The sequence below is a fragment of the Carcharodon carcharias genome, chromosome 2 (assembly GCF_017639515.1).
Source record: "Carcharodon carcharias isolate sCarCar2 chromosome 2, sCarCar2.pri, whole genome shotgun sequence".
Classification (NCBI taxonomy): domain Eukaryota; kingdom Metazoa; phylum Chordata; class Chondrichthyes; order Lamniformes; family Lamnidae; genus Carcharodon; species Carcharodon carcharias.
Genome location: NC_054468.1, coordinates 94,371,716 through 94,391,568, shown reverse-complemented (window position 1 = coordinate 94,391,568; position 19,853 = coordinate 94,371,716). Strand labels below are relative to the sequence as shown.

Below are 19,853 nucleotides of genomic sequence, written 5' to 3'. Positions count from 1 at the left end.
CCCCCATCATTAATGTCCTTATGCCATCCTTTATTAGCAGGCTACCTTGCTCCTTTTCTTTTCTGCCTGTCTTTTCGAAATGTTGTGTACACTGGAATACTTATTTTCCAACCTCAGTCACCTTGTAACCATATTGCTGTAATGGTAGTTAGATTAAAAAAATTTATCTATATTTGTGCCACTAGTTTATCCAGCGTGTTGTATTGCAGATGCTCCACACATTCAGATAAGATGACCTCATTTTTTAAAATCTCTATTCCCTGCACAGACCTTGGTCTCTGATGCGCTATTACCGATAAACTCTGTCCCGTCCTGTTTCACTCAGCTTGTCTTTACCCACATTGATATACTTTCTACTGCATCAACTTTGATATTTGGACTTCTAAATCTCACTTCACCCAAATACTCCACCCCATTGGTTTAAAACCAGTTTTTCCTACTCTGACCTTATTTGCTGGTGCACTCATGTTTGTATATTTTGTCCCTTCCTGGATCTGGTTACTATTACTCATATCTCTACCCTACACTGTTGCCTTGTCCTTTCCATTTAACTTTCCAAATCTCCCCTCCCCTCCCTCCAACTGTTTAGTTTAAAGCCCTCTTGACAGCCGTAGTTCAGGTTCAGGTGAAGACCATCCCACAGTACAGCTCCTTCTTTCCCCAGTATTGGTGCCACTGTCCATTAATCAAAACCGATTTCTTCCACACCAATCTTTGAGCCATGCACTCAACTTTCTGATCTTATTTACCCAATTTCAATTTGCTCCTGGCTCAGGTAGCAATCGGGAAATTGTTACCTTACATTGAATAATTTGAAGTTTTTCATCAAAGGGTTTCCAATAACTAGTTTGAAAAGCATCCTGAATGGGAACTGATGTCCTCGCATCATTAAGCTGAGAACTAACAAGAAGTGTATTCTGCAAAGCCATACATTAAGAATGCATTGCATGCAGAAAACCATTCCAAATCTCAATTATCCAAACTGCCAGTGAATGTTTCTATATACAGAATTTAGTGACGCATATCCAAACAAATATGCCACAATTAAATCCATTTCACTTCTGACAACTAGAAACAGGGTCATGAGGCAATTCATAGCACTCTGGTTTCAGGTTCGGAGTATAAATAGCACATGACGGGGGTACTCAAAAATGCAAGTGAAAAGAATCTATCACCCATGTCCCCATGTCTATGACTTCCTGCTTCTTCTTCCAGATAAGGCTGAATAAATACCAATGAGCTGTAGAAGCAGTTTCACATCACACAGCAGGACAACCACAACTTCTGAGACACTACTGCTGCACAAAATCATTGGTCAGTATAAATCCCTCATTCAAGATTAGCAAACTATCTTCACCTCCAAGTGCAAGACATTTTTGAACAGATTGGTGGAGCCTTCCTTTTACAGAGTTTAAGCGAGAAATCTAAATAAAATGTATTAATCAACAAAATATGGTAAAGAACATAAGAACTAGAAGCAGGAGTAGGCAATTCAGCCCCTTGAGCCTGCCCCGCCTTTCAATACGATCATGGCTGATCTCATTTCAGCCTCAACTCCAATTTCCCGCCCTCTCCCCATAACCTTTCAACCCATTACTAATTAAAAATCTGTCTATCTCTTCAAATTTATTCAACATCCCGGCATCCACTGCACACAGGTAGTGAATTCCACAGATTCACGACCCTTTGAGAAAAGTAATTCCTCCTCATCTCTGATTTAAATCTACCACTCCTTAGCCTAAAACTATGACCTCTCGTTCTAGAATGCCCGACAAGGGGAAACATCCGCTCCATGTCTACTTTGTCTATCCCCTTTAGCATCTTATATACCTCAATTAGATCTCCTCTCATCAACCTAAACTCTGGTGAGTATAGGCCTAAACTGCTCAATCTCTCCTTATAAGACAAGCCCCGAATCTCTGGAATCAATCTAGTGAACCTCCTCTGAGCCGCCTCCAATGCATCCTTCCTCAAGCAAGGGGACCAAAACTGTGCACAGTACTCCAGGTGTGATCTCACAATGCCTTGTACAGTTGCAACAATACTTCCCTATTTTTATACTCTATTCCTTTAGCAATAAATGCCAAAATTCCATTTGCCTTCCTTATTACCTGCTGTACCTGCATACTAGCTTTCAGCGATTCATGCACGAGGACACCCAGATCCCTCTGCACTAAAGCATTCTGAAGTTTCCCTCCATTTAAATAATAAGTTGCCTTTTTATTTTTCTGACCAAAATGGATAACCTCACACTTATCCACATTAAACTCCATCTGCCAAACTTTAGCCCATTCTCCTAATCTGTCCATGCCCATTTGTAAATGTCTTATTTCTTCATTGCAACTTACTTTCCCACCTATTTTGGTGTCATCTGCAAATTTAGCTATAGTACCTTCTACCCCTGAATCCAAGTCATTAATATAGATTGCAAATAGTCGGGGCCCAAGGACCGAACCCTGTGACACCCCACTAGTTACAGCTTGCCATCCAGAAAAAGACCCATTTATCCCGACTCTCTGCTTTCTGCTGGTTAGCCAATCCTCTACCCAAGCTAAGATATTACCCCTGACTCCGTGTGATCTTACCTTGTGTATTAATCTTTTGTGCGCACCTTATCAAAGGCCTTCTGAAAGTCCAGGTATACTACATCTACAGGATCCCCATTATCCACTTTGTCATATCTTCAAAGAGATCTAGCAAATTAGTCAAACACAATTTACTCTTCATAAAAGCATGCTGACTCTGATGGATTGCATTTTGACTTTCCAAATGCACCATTACTACTTCCTTAATAATGGATTCCAATAATTTCCCAACAACAGACATTAAACTAACTGGTCTATAGTTTCCTACTTTCTGCCTCCCCCCCCCTTTTTAAATAAAATTATATGAGTTCAGCTGTGATCAACACCTAAGATCGTTTTTAGGGAACCTTTGGAAATCAGCTTTGTATTGTGGAACCTTATCATGGGGTTCAAAGAACTCCACTACAGTACAATGAAATCCCAATTGAAACATGCTTACATGTGAGAATTTGTTACTTCAACACTAACAATTTTAGGAATGCCACTTTAGCAATTTGTTCAGATACAGGGAGTTGGGAGAGTCTAGCAATGCTTCTATGTTCTGTTTAAGTTACAGAGGAGGTTCAGTTTTGAAGTTTCCATTAAATGCTTGAAACAAAGCCAAAGCAAATGCAGAAGTTAACTGGTCAGTGGTTCTAAACACATGTACTGCAGGAAGATAATGTGTCCCCTCAGCCAGCAACCAAGTTTAGAGTGTAAGAACCTTGAATTCACTGAATAATTCAACAAGTGTGATATCAACAAATAAGAACTACTAGGAGACAAAATGAATCACATTTAAAAACATCACTGGCTTAGAGAGCTGCCTAAGGATTTGCTGGTTTGTTCCCAATGGAAACCTACTTCTCACCACTTTCAGAAGCTAAATAATAAAACATCCCAAGGTATTTCATAGGAGTATAATAAAACAATTTGAATTAAGCATCATAAGGTGACCTTTGGATCAGGACAGAGGCAGTTGAAGAAACAGCCACCAATAGTGGAGTGAAGATAGTAGGGATGTGTAAGTGACCAGATTTGGAAGGATGTAGTAATCTTGAAGGGTTGTAGGGCTGGAAAAGTTTACAGAGATGGGGAAGGGCAAGGCCATGGAGGATAACAGGTAACTTATAAAAAAAAGTTTGAGACATTGCTGGAGTGAGGGCAAATGTGATCAGCTAGCTCTGCTCCTGTGAACAAAGACCATCTACCTCTCCTTCCAAACACTGTAAACAGGGTTCATACAAAAATCAATGCTCAAGAGTTGAAAAATAGTTTCAACACCCTAATTCAGCAATTGAATTACTAATCAGAGTTTCTTGGAATTTTTTTTTTCTTAGAAACCAAGTGATTGCTAAAAAGGAATAGGAAGAAAATGGGACTAAAATAAAAAAGTAGATATGCATGTGGCAACAGGAGGTTGGTATTTATAACATTGGCTGTGTTTCACCAGCTGTTACAGTACTAGGAAGTTAAGCAGAGGACTAGTGTGGGGAACAAAGGAATTTTACCCTTCACTTAAAAATTATAGCAAAAAAAAAAACAGGTCATTTACACAGTTAACCTTGCACAAAGGCAGCTACCTTTGGCTCAATGTTACTTACCATACCACACTATTTGCACTTCATCTATTTAAAGAATCATGCGGACTCAGTCTTACATACTCAGTATGTATCTCCTCTACATTGGAGAGACCAAACGTAAACTGGGCGACCGCTTTGCAGAACACCTGCGGTCTGTCCGCAAGAATGACCCAAACCTCCCTGTCGCTTGCCATTTTAACACTCCACCCTGCTCTCTTGCCCACATGTCTGTCCTTGGCTTGCTGCATTGTTCCAGTGAAGCCCAACGCAAACTGGAGGAACAACACCTCATCTTCCGACTAGGGACTTTACAGCCTTCCGGACTGAATATTGAATTCAACAACTTTAGGTCGTGAGTCCCCTCCCCCATCCCCCCCCCCTTTCTGTTTCCCCCTTCTCTTTTTTTTTCCCAATAAATTATAAAGATTTTCCTTTTCCCACCTATTTCCATTATATAAAATAAAAAAAAAAAAAAAAAACCCACTAGAGCTATACCTTGAGTGCCCTACCATCCATTCTTAATTAGCACATTCGTTTAGATAATATCACCAACTTTATCTTTAACACCTATGTGTTCTATTGTACTATTGTTGTTGACATCTTTTGATGATCTGCTTCTATCACTGCTTGTTTGTCGCTACAACCACACCAACCCCCTCCACCTCTCTGTCTCTCTATCTCTCCGCCCCCCACACACACACCTTAAACCAGCTTATATTTCAGCTCTTTCCTGGACTCGAACTCAAGTTCTGTCGAAGGGTCATGAGGACTCGAAACGTCAACTCTTTTCTTCTCCGCCGATGCTGCCAGACCTGCTGAGTTTTTCCAGGTAATTCTGTTTTTGTTTTATACTCAGTATACTGTTCATCTATTACATGAACAGGCCAAACCATGGAATGCAAAACTGATCTATATTTTGATTAAAAATTTAACTTTTGCTACTGGCCAATTTCAAGAAAACTTTGAATTTGCACCTTTATTAAAAAAAAGTAACTGATTATATCCTCACTATTGATGCACCCAAGTTTTGCACAGCCGCGTGCTCTCCCACAATAAAGAACAAAGTGCACAGCAACAGCAGCCACAACTGACGAGTCCACATAGCCAGCAATTTAAAAATGAGCCACTGGTATCTCACTAGACCAAAGGAACATGCACAACAAAGTTGACTTGGCTCACCTTTGTTAATTCATCTGCAAAAAGCTATAGTCCCAACACAGAACCCACCACTATCTCTCAGAAATGATTCCAAACTTTTTGCTTCTATTACCTTAACCAGCAATCTATTTCAAGCAGTGACCACATTCTAAAGACAAGTGAATTGTGCACTCAGTTGGTCACATAACTAAGTTATTACAATTATGCAGCTCTTCCTTGAGGTTTTCCCCTGCCTGGTCAATGCTCTGTAACTATGAAAAGTGAAAAAAAACAAATCTTTTTATTAAGAGCTTCCATCGCACTGAGGTGGCTTCAGGCCAATCCACATCCAACAACCTGCTCTGAAAACTCTGCTCACATTTTGACAGCCATGACAAATTCCACCACAGCAGCTGAGACAATCTACACATTCTAAAAAAGTCAATTTGCCCCATCTCCCAAAGTTAACATACAAATTATGTTTTGAACATTGAACCTGCTCCACCACTTAAGATCATGGCTGATCAGATTGTAAACTCAACACTACATTCCCACCTACCCCTTAAAAACATTCAAAGACTCTGCTTCCACATTAACATAACCTTAAATTCCAGGATTCTGATCCACATCTGCGCTAAAAACTAATCAGTTCTCCTTGGACCATACTCTGTGTGCCAAGTTTCATTGGCATCCATCCATTAGTTTTTGATATACTATTTACAGACAAACAACACTAATGTACAGAGACGAAAATATTACCTCCATCCACCAGAAATTTTTTTTTGTAATGCTGATTGAGGGATAAATATTGGCCAGGACACCAGGAATAACTTCGCTTTTTTCAAAATAATGCTATGGGATCTTTTACATCCACCTGAGGGGCATGAAACCAGTACATAGCTCTAATATAAAAAAAAACTCCACTTGTGCATTTAAGCAACGGTGGTCAACAAACAAGGTTAAAGATAGTATCAAAGCAGAAGTTTAGTTGTGGCTTACACAAATGCAAAAAAATGTGGAAATCCAAGAAACAAAGAACTATAAAACACTCAAGGGATACAAGAAAATAAAAAGGCACAAAAAGAATGAACAAAACAGTGCAAGAAATATCAAACCTAACAGTAAATGTTTTTATATTAAAGGAAGATGGGTTAAGGAGCCATTAAAGAAAATATAGGTGATAACTATGATAGATAATAAGAAAATTACAGACTTGTTAAATTCATAGTGACCATTTTTACAGTAGAGGAAGAGGAATAAAACCTGCAAGGGAACCCAAAATTAAGTGAAGTGGAGGAACTTATTGGATTTAATATATCTTTAAAGTTAATGGAGAAAATAACAGGATACAAGTAGACACATCTCAAGATCTTTAGTTTCAACCTTCAGGAATTAAAAGATAAAGGGCAGAGAAATTATAGATGCATTTGTCAAAACTTTCCGAAGTTCCCAATAATCAAGAATTACTCCTTCGTATTGAAAATTCCACTCCATTATTTAAGACAGGAGGGTGAAAGACACCAGGAAGCTACAGAGCTGTCGGTTTGTTAGTTGTGAGGAAGTTATTAGAATTTATTCTCAGGGATAATGTGACTGAGCATTTGACAAAATCAAAGAGCGTCAGCGTGGTTTTAAGAGGAGTAGATCATGCCTGACTAATCTAGATGAATTTCTGGAGGGGGTCACTAACGTGGTGGATAGGGGATGTTGTCTGCTTCCAGAAAGTGTTTGGTAGGCTCCACACAATAAATTAGCAAAAATGAAAGCAAACAGAATTGGAAAGCAAAACAGAAAATGCTGGAAAAACTCAGCACAACAGAGCGTCATATTAGACTCAAAACCTTAACTCTGTTTCTCTCTTCACAGATGCTGCCAGACCTGAATTTTTATTTCAGATTTCCAGCATTCACAGTATTTTGCTTTTATTATAGAATTGGAAGTAACCTAGTAACATAGGTTAGTAATTGTTTGAGAGGAGAGATTAGGAATAAAGGGAATCTCTGAGTGGCAGAGGAATAGGGTGTTATTATTCAATTTAGTAACTTTCACCAACAGCCACAGTAACTTATGTAGATGGGAGGGAAGTCTAAAAATATCAGTAAGACTCTAAATTTGATCTCTGCTACATAGAGATCACATTCAGAATGGCACGTTGGTTCGTTCTTGGTACCAGAGTTTGGGAAGTTGGGCAGAGAATGCAGCGGGAGGGCAAGAGATACAGTTTGGCTCCAGTTCCTTGGACAGGAACATGCTTCTCACCACAACACAGTGAATCCCAAGAGCATGTACATGGACATCAGACAAGGACGTGTTGCATCATGCAGTATATTTTCAGAGGCATGAAGGAGAAAATGAGACATTTGTGTCAGGAAAGAGAAATAATAAAATTTTAAAAAGCTGAAATTACAAGTTACGCAAAACGTTAGTTACATCAGCAAACCCTATTGAGAAATTTTATATTGGAAAATCTTATGGTTGGAGCACATGGTAGAAGACTGGAGATTCCCCTGGTAGCTGCTTTAAACACATTAAAGCAGAACAAATAGATCTGACAGATTAATCAGCTGGCTGAACACAAGGCAAGTTCAAGTGACCTTGTCATTTGTTTTTAAACGTGAATCCAGATCACAACCTAGCTCACTAGAGAAACTCAATGTTACATTAACCCCTCTCAGCATGCAACATAATCGCATATCCTGTTGGCTACTTAACATAGGATGAAGAAATCCAATGCTACAAACAATGCACTGAAAGAATCCAAGTAGAGACATTCGTGCAAAGCTAAGTTGCCTAGTACTACATTTGTAAATGCTGCAACACCCGGCCTGTATAAAGCATTGTCTGTGCACCATACACAAAAGCATATTGTATAAGAGATGGTTAATGCAATGTTCACTGGGTCAAAATCCAGGGACTCCCTTTCAAATAGCATTATGGATGCACTTACACCAGATGGACTGCAGTGGTTCAAGGCAACAGCTCACCACCACCTTCACAAAGACAATTAGGGACGGGCAATTGCCAAGACAGACATCCCAAGAACGAGTAAATAAAAATCTCAGGTGATGGTTAAATGGGACTTGGCCCGAGTTAAGGACTAGGGCAGCAGCGTTTTGAATAATCTCAAGTTTCTGGAGGGTACAGTGTGGGCGCACCAGCCAGCAGTGTGTCAGAATGGTAGAATTGAGAGGTTAATAAACCATGGATGAGGGTTTCTTCAGATGCAGGGGTGGAGTTGGGTGCAATGTTACAGAGGTGGAAATAGGCAGTCTTAATGACAGCACAGATGTGGTCAGAAGCTCCTCTCTGGGTCAAATATGACACCAAAGTTGTGCACCATCTGGTCCAGCCAAGGCCATTGCCAGGGAGAGGGATGGAGTTGTTGGCTAGGGACCTGAGTTTGTAGCAGAGGTTGAAGACATGGCTTTTGACTTCCTGATGTTTAACTGGAGGAAGTTTCTGCTCATCCAGTCCTGAATTTTGGACAAGCAGTCTGATAATTTAGAGAGAGTGGGGGAATCGAGAGAGATGATAAGGTAGGACAGGGTGTCATCAGCATATATGTTGTATTGACCCTATGTTTTCAGTTGATGTGACCAAGGGGTAGCATGTAGATGCACCGAAATCCAAGAAGGTGTCAGGATAAGTTGATGAGGCAGTGAAGGTGTATGGGATACTCAGCTTCGTAAATAGAGGCACTTAATACAAAAGCAAAATCATGTTAAACCTTCACAAATCTCTGGTTAGGCTGCAGCATAATGTTCAATTCTGGGCATCACACTTTAGGAAGGATGTCAAGGCCTTGGAGAGGGCGAAGGAGGTTTACCAGGATGATTCTAGGAAAGGCGGTTTTAGTTTTGCAGAGTTTGGAGAAACTGGGATTGTTATTCTTAGACAAGAAAAGGTGGAGGGTAGATATTTTGCACTCTGCCATTAACAGCCAAGCCTTTAGTTGTCTGGGGCTCTAATCCCCTCTCTTCTTGTTTAAAAAGATTTTTAAAAGCTACTTTCTTAAACAAGCCTATGGCCCTTTGGGTCAGTGTATCAATTTTATACCTGATAGTGCTCTTGGAAAGTGCTTTGGGACCACTTTAAATATGTTATATAAATGCAAGTTGTTGCTGCAATTCATATTGACCTCCAGAAGATGTTTGGTAAGGATCCACACAAGTGATTAGCAGCAAAAATGGTGGATAATATTGGAGGCATCCTAGTGACTGGCTGGATTGTGGGAAATAGAGAGAAGGGTTTAAAAGATGCACTCCAATTAGCACAATGTGACATATGGTGCTTCCCAGGAACCTGTACTGGCCCTCAGTTTTTCACCATATATTATGACTGCAATGGAAGAAATATAAAAGAGTTGCATGTCCAAGTTTGTAAATTACACTAAGTTAGGAGGAAAAGCAAGTTGCATATTAAGCGGACAAACTGTGGGAAATGAGGAACTACAAAGGAGCAAAAGAATTTGGATTTCTGAGTAAACAAATCATGAAAAACTAGTGCACAGATTCAACATGTAATTAAAAAGCTCATGGAATATTGGACTTTACCTCAAGAGGGTTGGAAGGGGAGAAAGTGATGCTTCGGTTATATAGTATTGGTCAGACCAAGCTAGAGTACTGCATTTAGTTCCATTTTGGGCAACATACCTCAGGAAAGACTTATTGGCCTTGGAGATAATACAGCACTCAATTCACCAGAACGATACCAGATATTAAGTGTTCATAACTAGGGCCGGTTAAATGTAGTTTATATTCTCTTCAGTTTAGAAGGTTAAGAAAGATTTAATTATGGTGTTTAAAACCATGAAGGAATTAGATAAGATAGATACAGAAAAACTATTACCTTCAGTGGGCCGATTCAAAGTAAGGAATTCAGCACTCTTATGCCCATATGCATCACCATCTAGATAACATTCATGTTTGGACTGATAAGTGGCAAGTCACATTCGCACTCTACAAGTGCTAGGTAATAACCATCTCCAACAAGAGAGAATCTAACTATCGCCCCTTGACATTCAATGACATTATCATTGCTGAAACCCCCATTATCAACATCCTAGGGGTTGCCATTGACCAGAAACCAAACCAGGCCATCCATTTAAATACTGTAGTTACAAGAGCAGGTCAAAGGCTAGGAATTCTGCAAACAATAACTCACCTCCTGATTCCCCAAAGCCTGTCCACTTGCTGGGATGAGTTCAGCTACAACAAAATTCAAGCAGCTCGTCACCATCCAGGACAAAGCAACCCACTTGATTAGCACCCCATCCACAAGCATTCACTCTCTCCACCATTGATGCACAGTGGCAGCCATCTACATGATGCACTACAGGAACTCATCAAAGCTCCTCCATTAGTGCCTTCCAAACTTGTGCTCTCTACCACCTAGAAGAACAAGGGCAGCAGATGCATGGGAACGCCACCACCTGCTAGTTTCCCTCCAAGCCACTCACCATCCTGACTTGGAAATACATCCCTATTCCTTCACTGTCGCTGAGTCAAAATCCTGGAATTCCCTTCCTAACAGCACTGTGGGTATACCTACACCACATGGACTGCGGTGGTTCAAGAAGGCAGCTTGCCATCACCTTCTCAAGGGCAATTAGAGATGGACAATAAATGCAGGCCTAGCCAGCAAAGCCCACATCCCATGAAAGAATAAAAACTCAAATTGCAGATCGGCCATTGAGGACTGAAATCAGGAAGCATTTTTACATAAAAAAGGTGATAGAAATCTGGAAATCTCTCCTCCAAAGAATATGGCTGTTGAAACTTAAGATACAGCTCAGTAGATTTGTTTTTCAATCAAGTTAAGGTATAGATCAAACATGATCTGTCTGGTGGAACAGACAACACTCAATTTTTCACAGCAATACAATTAATTGTATTTCAAACATGTACTGTGCGCATGTTTTTAAATTACAAGGCAATTCCAATTTAAAATTGAGGGAAAGTGTATATAGCATCTTTCTACATTAGATTTGATTTAAAATTTCTAAGTTGACAACTTGATATTTTTCACATGTCCACCAATGTTATTAAGAACCTCTGGAAATAGGAAAGCAATAAGATGGCACCTTATTAACATATAGTCCTAGAATTTTCCCTTTCAGACAGGATTAGGATAATGGTGATTTAGACAAGGACTGGAGGCTTGGGGAGAGTGTGTAGACTGGCTAACCTGTCCTTGTTGGAAGAGATCGCAATTACACAATAGAAATATTTAAATAATTATGAATGGAATTAATAAAGTTGATATAGGTAAATTATTAAAACTGATATATTTTTAAAATTAGAATTCAGGAATCCTCTAAGGCTGTGAGAGTCCAGTGACAAACTGCAACACCCAAGGCCAGAAATTTCCAGGTTCAATCTTGGAGCAAAGTGCCCCAGGTTAGGAGATGAGAAATCATACATCCAGGGCACTCATGCTTGATCATCAACTTCTGCTGGGAACATGCTTCTCAATTACACCCACTATTGAGGCTCACTTGTGAAAATCCACTCAAAGGCAAGAGCAAAATAGAAAAACATTCATGGAACCATACACCAGCAAGGAATCCAAATGTCGAGAAAAGGAGGGGAGGAGAAAGAAAAAAAAAAATCAGGCAAAACCATTACACCCAAAAGGGAAACAGAACAAAGTCACTAGGGAATGTCATTGAAATGAATAAAATAAATGGGTTTGGAAAAATATATTTGTCAGGAAATGGAGCTATCATTTATAGAATTTGTCACATCTTTGGGACATCCTATAGTGCTTCCCATACATTCAATCCTTTTTAAGTAGTCATTGTTATGTATACAAATGTTACAGGCAAATTACACAGGTTTCAATGGATAGCAATAAGAAATGAATTTTGTTCTTGGTGATACCAAATGATTTCAATCTAGGAAAGCCAAAAAAAGTTTCATTAAAAACTACACTCACTTCAATGAACACGTGTGTTCATTTAAAACTGTTTTTTGTGAATTAGAACATGGTTTGTTCAAGGAGGGGTGGGGGGGTCAGAGGGAACAAAAGAGTGTCTCTTGGAAACACAAAAGAGTCTCTTAGAGACTGCCAATTTTGTACATTATATATAATCACAGCAAGGTGATCATTTGGTCCATTATACCTGTTCTACAGGGTCAGGCAATGGCTCAGTTGGTAGCATCCTTGCCTGAATCAAAATGTTATGGACTCAAGTCCTACTCTTGGGATTGAGCACATAAATCCAAGCCAACACCTCACTCCACTACTAAGGGCATGCTGCACTGTTGGAAGTGCCATCTTTCAGATAAGAAATCAGAGAATAGCAGAGGAATTACCACCAGTACCTTGACCAATATGCATCCCTCAAAGATAGATTATCACAAAGACAGATTATTTGGTCATTATCATACTGCTGTTTGAGAGAGCCTGCTATGCGCAAATTGGCTGCCGTGTTAACTACAACAGTGACTATACAGCCTATGAAGTTCTTTTCAAAGTGTTATTAAATACAAGCATTTTCTTTTAATCTTTCTTCATAAAATAAGAAAATTTACAAACAACCCAGATGTTGAGAATGAGAAATTCTCTACACTCCTATCTAGTCAGTAAGATAACCAGATTAGACAACATTGGAAAAACACCAGCGCAAACCTTATAGGGTAAATGGACTGTTGCAGCACTCCAACCTCTGATTATTCTACAGCAGCCACCACAAAGAACGCAGGCTGACTGAAGGATTAAATTGCATCATGATGGGAGCGCACATCAGAAAACCACCAGACCATAAACCTGAAAAAAGACCTAAAAAAACTGCAATTAGGATAATGTATCACATTACAAAATGGAGAATTTGTATTGTAACCATGTATTTCTTAGCCTCCAAAGGACGAAGACAACACATGTTTAATGAGATAAAAATAAATTAACTGCTGAAAAATAAGCCACACAATCTCAAGGAGAGTTAAAAATAAGAAAACAAGTTAGATATAATTATAAGTTGCCTAGCTGCTTTCTGCCAGATGGAGGAGGAAAGAATTCAAACTACTATCTCTGTTCCCCAGGCCTTGATAATTATACTTTGGCTGTATTGTTGCAATGCTATTAATAAAGTTATTAAAGTCAATTTTGCTGTCAGCCTGATTATCTTGTGTCTGAAACCATGAGACTAACAGAGTCAACAGTGCTCACACATCTTACAAACAAAATTTATTGCAAGCTGGTAAGGGTCAGGTTTAATGATAGAAGACAGCAGGTGCTTATTGAAGAAATAATGTCCAGGGAAGGGGAAAGCTGCTGAGTGGGGTGCCCCAGGAATTCAGTGATGGGATCACTAGTGTTTCTAATTACAATGACATGGATTCAGAATCAATGCAAAATGGTCAAATTTGTAGATGACACCAAATTAATGCAGACAGCTCACATTACAATGAGTTGAAAAAGTGTCTTAGAATGATAGGTGAAAGTTAAAGTGAATAACTGTAAAGTATTACACATTGGAAGAAACGTTGACAACACATGCTACATGAATCATGTTCAAATAGTTATGGATGAAGTTGAAGGTAACTCAAGAAGCTCAGAAGACTCAAAACTTAACACATCCAGCTAATGTCCCACAGTAGCAAACAAGCAAATTGAGAACTGTACAGTCAAAATAGTGGAATACAAGTACGAAGGCATGATGTAAAACAGGCATATTAGATCATAACTTGAGTGATAACTCCATCTGCTCACCAACACACAAGGGAGATGGAGAGAGAGAGAAGGCAAGTGGCTACCTAGGATGACTTTTTTTTATTGCATCCCTGGGATGACGTTTTTTTGTTGTTGTAGAAGTGTAAATACAGTATTTGCTTTTTTACTCCAGTGACTGATCTGTAACTCCTCAGTATTATATATTTCAAAATGCCCCAGCACAAACCACCAGAATAAGGGAGGACTAAACTGCTGACCATTTTTCACAGTACAAGTGGAAATAGAAGTACTTAAAAATTCCTTCACGTTGGCCAACTGGAATCCTAGCAACACTTCAGCTTGACTAGCAACCAAATACAGAAATTATTCACATATATGGTTGAAATGAGTTACAAAATGTGAGCATCAAAGTTGATGAGCATGATCAGCTAACACAAGACTGAATTCTTCCTTGTAAATTCACTGTTAGACTAATGAACATCAGTAACTGCCTATCTATGCTATCATGCATATCAAGCACAAATCTACAGAGCTTCACAGTGGCAAATGAGTGAACAATAGCAATATAATAGTGGAAGATATTCTAAAGACCAGAGTGGTGGCCAAGACACTAAACAAGACTTAAAACATAGATAAATTGAAACACATCATACTCCTGTTGTACAGCAAGCTTTCATTAAGCCCAATAACATAATATTTATTTAGTGCCTTTAATGTAATTAAACATTTCAAGAAGCTTCACAAGGTTATTATAAAAAAGTATGACATCAAGCCACATAAGGAGATATTAAGGCAGATGACCAAAAGCTTGGTCAAAGAGGTTGGTTTTAAGGATCGTCTTAAAGGAAAAAAGCAACCTACAGAGGTGTAAGGAGGGAATTCCAGAGCATGGAGACCAGGCAACAGAAGGCCTCAAGTGGTGGAGCAATTATGCTCAAAAGGCCAGAATCAGAGAAGTGCAGGTTTCTTGCAGGGTTATGGGACTGGAGGAGATTACAGAGATAGGAAGGAGAAAAGCCATAGAGGGGTTTGAAAACAAGAATGAAATTTTTAAAAATCAAGTTGATGCTTGACTGGGTGCCAATGCAGGTCAGCATACAAGCCAACTTGCTATAAATTAAGGCATGAGAAGCAGAGCTTTGTACCCTCCATAAAGTTGAGGTCATCCAATGTGGGAGGCCAGCCAGGAATGAACTGGAATAGTCGTATCTAGAAATAACAAAGGCATGGTTTCAGCAGCAGAGATGAAATGGTTGAAGTTCAATGTTACAGAGGTGGAAATAGGAGGTATTAGAGATGGCACAAATACAAGGTAAGAATCTCAACTCAGGATCAAACATGATACCAAGGTCACAAACAGACTGGCTTAACAGTTCTGTTGAAGGGTCATGAGGACTCGAAACATCAACTCTTTTCTTCTCCGCCGATGCTGCCAGACCTGCTGAGTTTTTCCAGGTAATTCTGTTTTTGTTTTGGCTTAACCTCATACTGTTGCTAGGGGCAGGGATGGAGTCGGTATTTGGGGAACAGAGTTTGGAATGGGGATCGAAAATCAGTCTTCCCTACATTTAATGGAAGGAAATTTCTGCTCGCCCAGTACTGAATGCTGGGTAAGCAGTCTGATTATACTGCAACAGTGTTGGAGTCGAGAGAAGTGGTGGTGAGGATGGGTTAGTTATTGTCAGCATACATGTAAAAACTGACATCTTGCCTTTGGATGATGTCGCACAGGGGCAGCATGCAGATGAGAAATGAAATGAGAATGGTGAAATTCAACAAGGATTTCTCAATGTAGAAACCTTCAGAACTATTCCTGAGCCATCAATCATGTGCTGCCTTTCTCCAAAATAGGATCTACAACGAAAGACTGCTCTTGTAAGATTAGGATTACTGTTGGGGCAAATTGGATTTAAGGAAGCTCTACCAACTGTGCTAAAACTGACAACAGCTTGTAGGAAACAATGGATGCCTAAAATGGGAAAGTGTTTCATTTCCCAACAATAACACACCTCAGCTTGACCACAAAAATTACAAAAGATTCTTTGGAAAATCTATTTAGGATTTCAAAACGTTTTCCCACAATACAAGGGAGAGGAGGTCAAACAAAGACAGATTTGGTCAACTTGTAATATGCTAGATTCCAGATCAGTGAAGATCCCAGCACTTTCGGACACCACAGAAGATCGAGCACAGGAAAGCTCCATTTTAAACTTGTTCTGCTGTTCTCGTTGTAGCAACAGTTAAGAGTAAAGTAAGCTTTGAAAGAAGAATATCTCAGTTTTCAGCTGATTCAAACACTCCAACTTGAACTACAGGCTATGCAAACCATACCCTTCCAAAAACACCCTATGAGATTGTACACATTAACTACAGTGGTTACAAAATGACTATGTACCAAAGCAGCACTAATTGCCATGTTTCTGCACACTCTCCAGACAACTGTCAGGTGATAATTATTACACAATAACATCTCTCCAGCTGATAACTATAAACACCACATGTCTAGGTTTAATTAGTCATTCTAAGCTCCAGCTATTGTGTTCTGCAAGTTCTTCCTCCTCAATATTTGGACTGGGGTGAAGGTAATAAAATCTCCATTTAAATTCAAAAATTTAGTCCCTATCTTTTTACATGTCCGTTGTAGATATTTTGCTACCATTGGTGATATTAGAGCATCTTGATTTGCTTCTCCTCCCAACCCACAAACCCATTGTGATTGCATAACATAGCAACAAGTGTTCCTGTTATACAACATTGGGATGTAAAAAAGGGAATACGAGGAGCGCAGAGACTCGATTCACTTTTGCCTCTGCTCTAGCCTAGGAACACTGAGGTAAATATTAGATCCAAACAGTTACCCTGGTTTAGATAAGCCAAATTATAGACAAGGCACTGAGGCTGGCACTTTCTGACATACAATAAGTGTCTTTAGCCACAGGACTAATGGGGAAATTTATCAAGCAACTTTTTTCCCCTAATACAAACCAACAACCTGGTTCAGTTGTTTACATCTCTCCCAGTTCACCCCAGATACACTTCTAATGCAAGATTTCAAAATGGAGCAGAGGAATGTGCAAGTACAATTGATATTAAAGGCGATAATGAGAGTTCACACCAGAAAAACCCAACCGAAATGCTTGGTTTAGTGCTCAAAAACATAGAGTACAAAAGCAAAAAGGTAACATCACTCAGTTATATTACTGTCTTTAGTTCCACTATCAGAAGTACATAAAAGGAACTGGAGAAGATTTGCTGATGATGAAACAGCACCGTGGGTGACAATCTGCAGGTACCTCACATGAGCAAAACATCAGCACAGACCTGGTGGGTGGAATGGTCGATCCCTGTTCTATAAAGGGTAAAAGGGACTCTGAGCTCAGCAGCCCCACACTCGAGTTCCTTCACTGAACAGCAGACATGTGATCTACAAGAGGGTGGCATTCGAGCTTGCATTAAGATATTGGAAACAACCCCACCCACCCCTCTCCGTCCCATCTCCCCTCTCCATTCCCTGAACTCTCCTTTTCGGGTAACTCTCTCTCTCTCTCCGCCCCACCCTGGTCACCGAGACCCTGTTCCGGAACTTTCCATCCCCAGCCAGTGTCAGGCCGGGAGCTGGTTCGGGAAACACCCGGGTGAAGGCAGTTGGAGCCCGCACGCTCCCCAGGATCGGTGCCAGTTGGGTTGGAAGAAACGAGCAACTCCCCCCGCACCGCCAGCTCCACACACTGACCCCACCCCAGCTCCACACACTCTCCCCTCCCCCCTCCCCCAGCACCCCCTCCCTCCCACTCACCCCCCCACAACTCGCCCCCAACAACTCCCCCTCCCCCCACTCCCCCCTCCCCCCACAACTCGCCCTCCACCCACTCCCCCCTCCCCCCACAACTCGCCCTCCCCCCACAACTCGCCCTCCCCCCACAACTCGCCTCGCCACTCCCCCCCTCCCCCCATAACTCGCCTCGCCACTCCCCCCTCCCCCATAACTCGCCTCGCCACTCCCCCCCTCCCCCCATAACTCGCCTCGCCACTCCCCCCTTGCCCCCCCCACAACTCGACCCCCCACCACCACCTCCCCACTCCCCCCCACAACTCGACCCCCCACCACCACCTACCCCCCACTCACCCCCCCACTCCCCCACCAACACCAGCTCCCCACTCGCCCCCCCACCACCCCCCCTTCCCCCCACAACACCCACTCCCCCCTTCCCTCCCCTCCCCCCACAACACCCAGCCCCAGCCCCGCTATCAACCCCAGGAGGGAACACGCTGAACAGCCGGGCTCGGTGCCCGTTCCTTCCCCGCGCCCGCTTCTCGCTCCATCCCCGTGCTCGGTACTCACTTTTTCCCAATACTCGCTCCACCCCGGCGCCCGGTGCCCACTCCCCGTGCCCGATGCCCGCTCTATGCCCGCGCCCGGTACTCACTGTCCGAGCTGCGGTCCCTCTTGATCGTTTTTCTCCCTCAGACTGGCCGCTCCCGCCCCGAGCGCCGACGATCTCGCGAGAACAAACCAAACCCCTGTCACATTCCGGGGGGCGGGGGGGGGGGGCGGTGTGGAGGAGAGGCGGGGTTAAAGGGAAAGGCACATCCCTCCCAGGGCGGGGTTAAAGGGAAAGGCACATCCCTCCCGGGGCGGGGTTAAAGGGAAAGGCACATCCCTCCCGGGACGGGTTTAAAGGGAAAGGCGCGTCCCTCCCAGGGTGAGTTTAATGGGAAAGGCGCGTCCCTCCCGGGGCGGGTTTAAAGGGAAAGGCGCGTCCCTCCCAGGGTGAGTTTAATGGGAAAGGCGCGTCCCTCCCGGGGCGGGTTTAAAGGGAAAGGCGCGTCCCTCCCAGGGTGAGTTTAATGGGAAAGGCGCGTCCCTCCTGGGGCGTGTTTAAAGGGAAGGGCGCGTCCATCCCCGGATGTATTTAAAGGGAAGGGCACGTCCCTCCCGAGACCTGTTTAAAGGGAAAGGCGCCAACCCTCACGGGGTAGGTTTAAAGGGAAAGGTCCATTCCTCCCGGGGCGGGTTTAAAGGGAAAGTCATGTCCCGCTCGCGGCGTGTTTAAAGATGCAGGCACTTCCCTCAGGGTTTTTCAAAGGAGCAGGTACATCCCTGTTGGGGTGTATTTAAAGCTGCGGGCACCCATCTCTTAGAGTGCGTTTGAAGGGGGTTGTACATCTCATAGGTATGTTTAAAGGGGCTGGCACATCCCTCTCAGGGTGTGTTAAAGGTGCAGGTACATTTCCTTCAGTGTATGTTTAAAAGATAGGCACTTGCCTTTTGGAGCTTATTTAAAGGGCTATGCACATTCTTCTTGGAATGTGTTATGTGGGCAGGCACGGCACTCATGTTGTGTTGAAAAGGACAGGACATGCCCCTCGTGACATAGGCAGACACATGTCTCTTGGAACATTTTTAAAAGGACAGGCACATGCCTCTTGGAGTGTGATTAAAAGGCAGGTACATGCCTCTTTCATCATATTGCAAGGGACAGGCTTGGTCCACACTGTGTGTCACACTCCCAGGTGGGAGAGAGGGGCACGGGAACTGGCTAAAGGGGCAGGCAAATGCATCAAAGTATGTTTAAAGGGGCAGTTATGTGGCTGTTAGACCATGTTTAAAGAGCAGGCATGTGCTTCTTGTGTCTTGTTTAAAAAGGCAGACACATGCCTGTTGGGACATGTTTAAAGGGGCATGTGCATGCCTCATTGGACATATGTAAATGGGGAGACACACACTTTCTGCATGACTTGTCCTTTCTAACACAACTCCAAATGTAGACTTAAAAAAAAACAACATTAATAAACTTGCAGAATGGGCAAATAAATGGCAAATGAAGTTCAACACACATAATAGCGAGGTAGTACATTTTGGTAGGAAGAATAGGGAGGTCACTTATTACTTGGA

General features: G+C 41.8%; 1 protein-coding gene across 5 annotated transcripts in view; it reads right to left on the bottom strand.

Annotated features, from left to right (window-relative positions):
* Positions 1–18,464, bottom strand: part of sept2 (septin 2) — a 78,089-nt gene extending 59,625 nt beyond the window's left edge. For 2 of the 5 annotated variants that reach the window (XM_041204412.1, XM_041204445.1), the window contains exon 1: positions 15,103–15,124. In XM_041204412.1, coding sequence (XP_041060346.1) covers positions 15,103–15,109 — 7 coding nt within the window. In that variant the 5' untranslated portion in view covers positions 15,110–15,124. Of the gene's footprint in view, positions 1–15,102; positions 15,125–17,278; positions 17,334–18,299 lie in introns of those variants that run through there. The other 3 variants (XM_041204428.1, XM_041204435.1, XM_041204420.1) reach the window with 3 other exon arrangements.
* Positions 18,465–19,853: the final 1,389 nt, after the last annotated feature.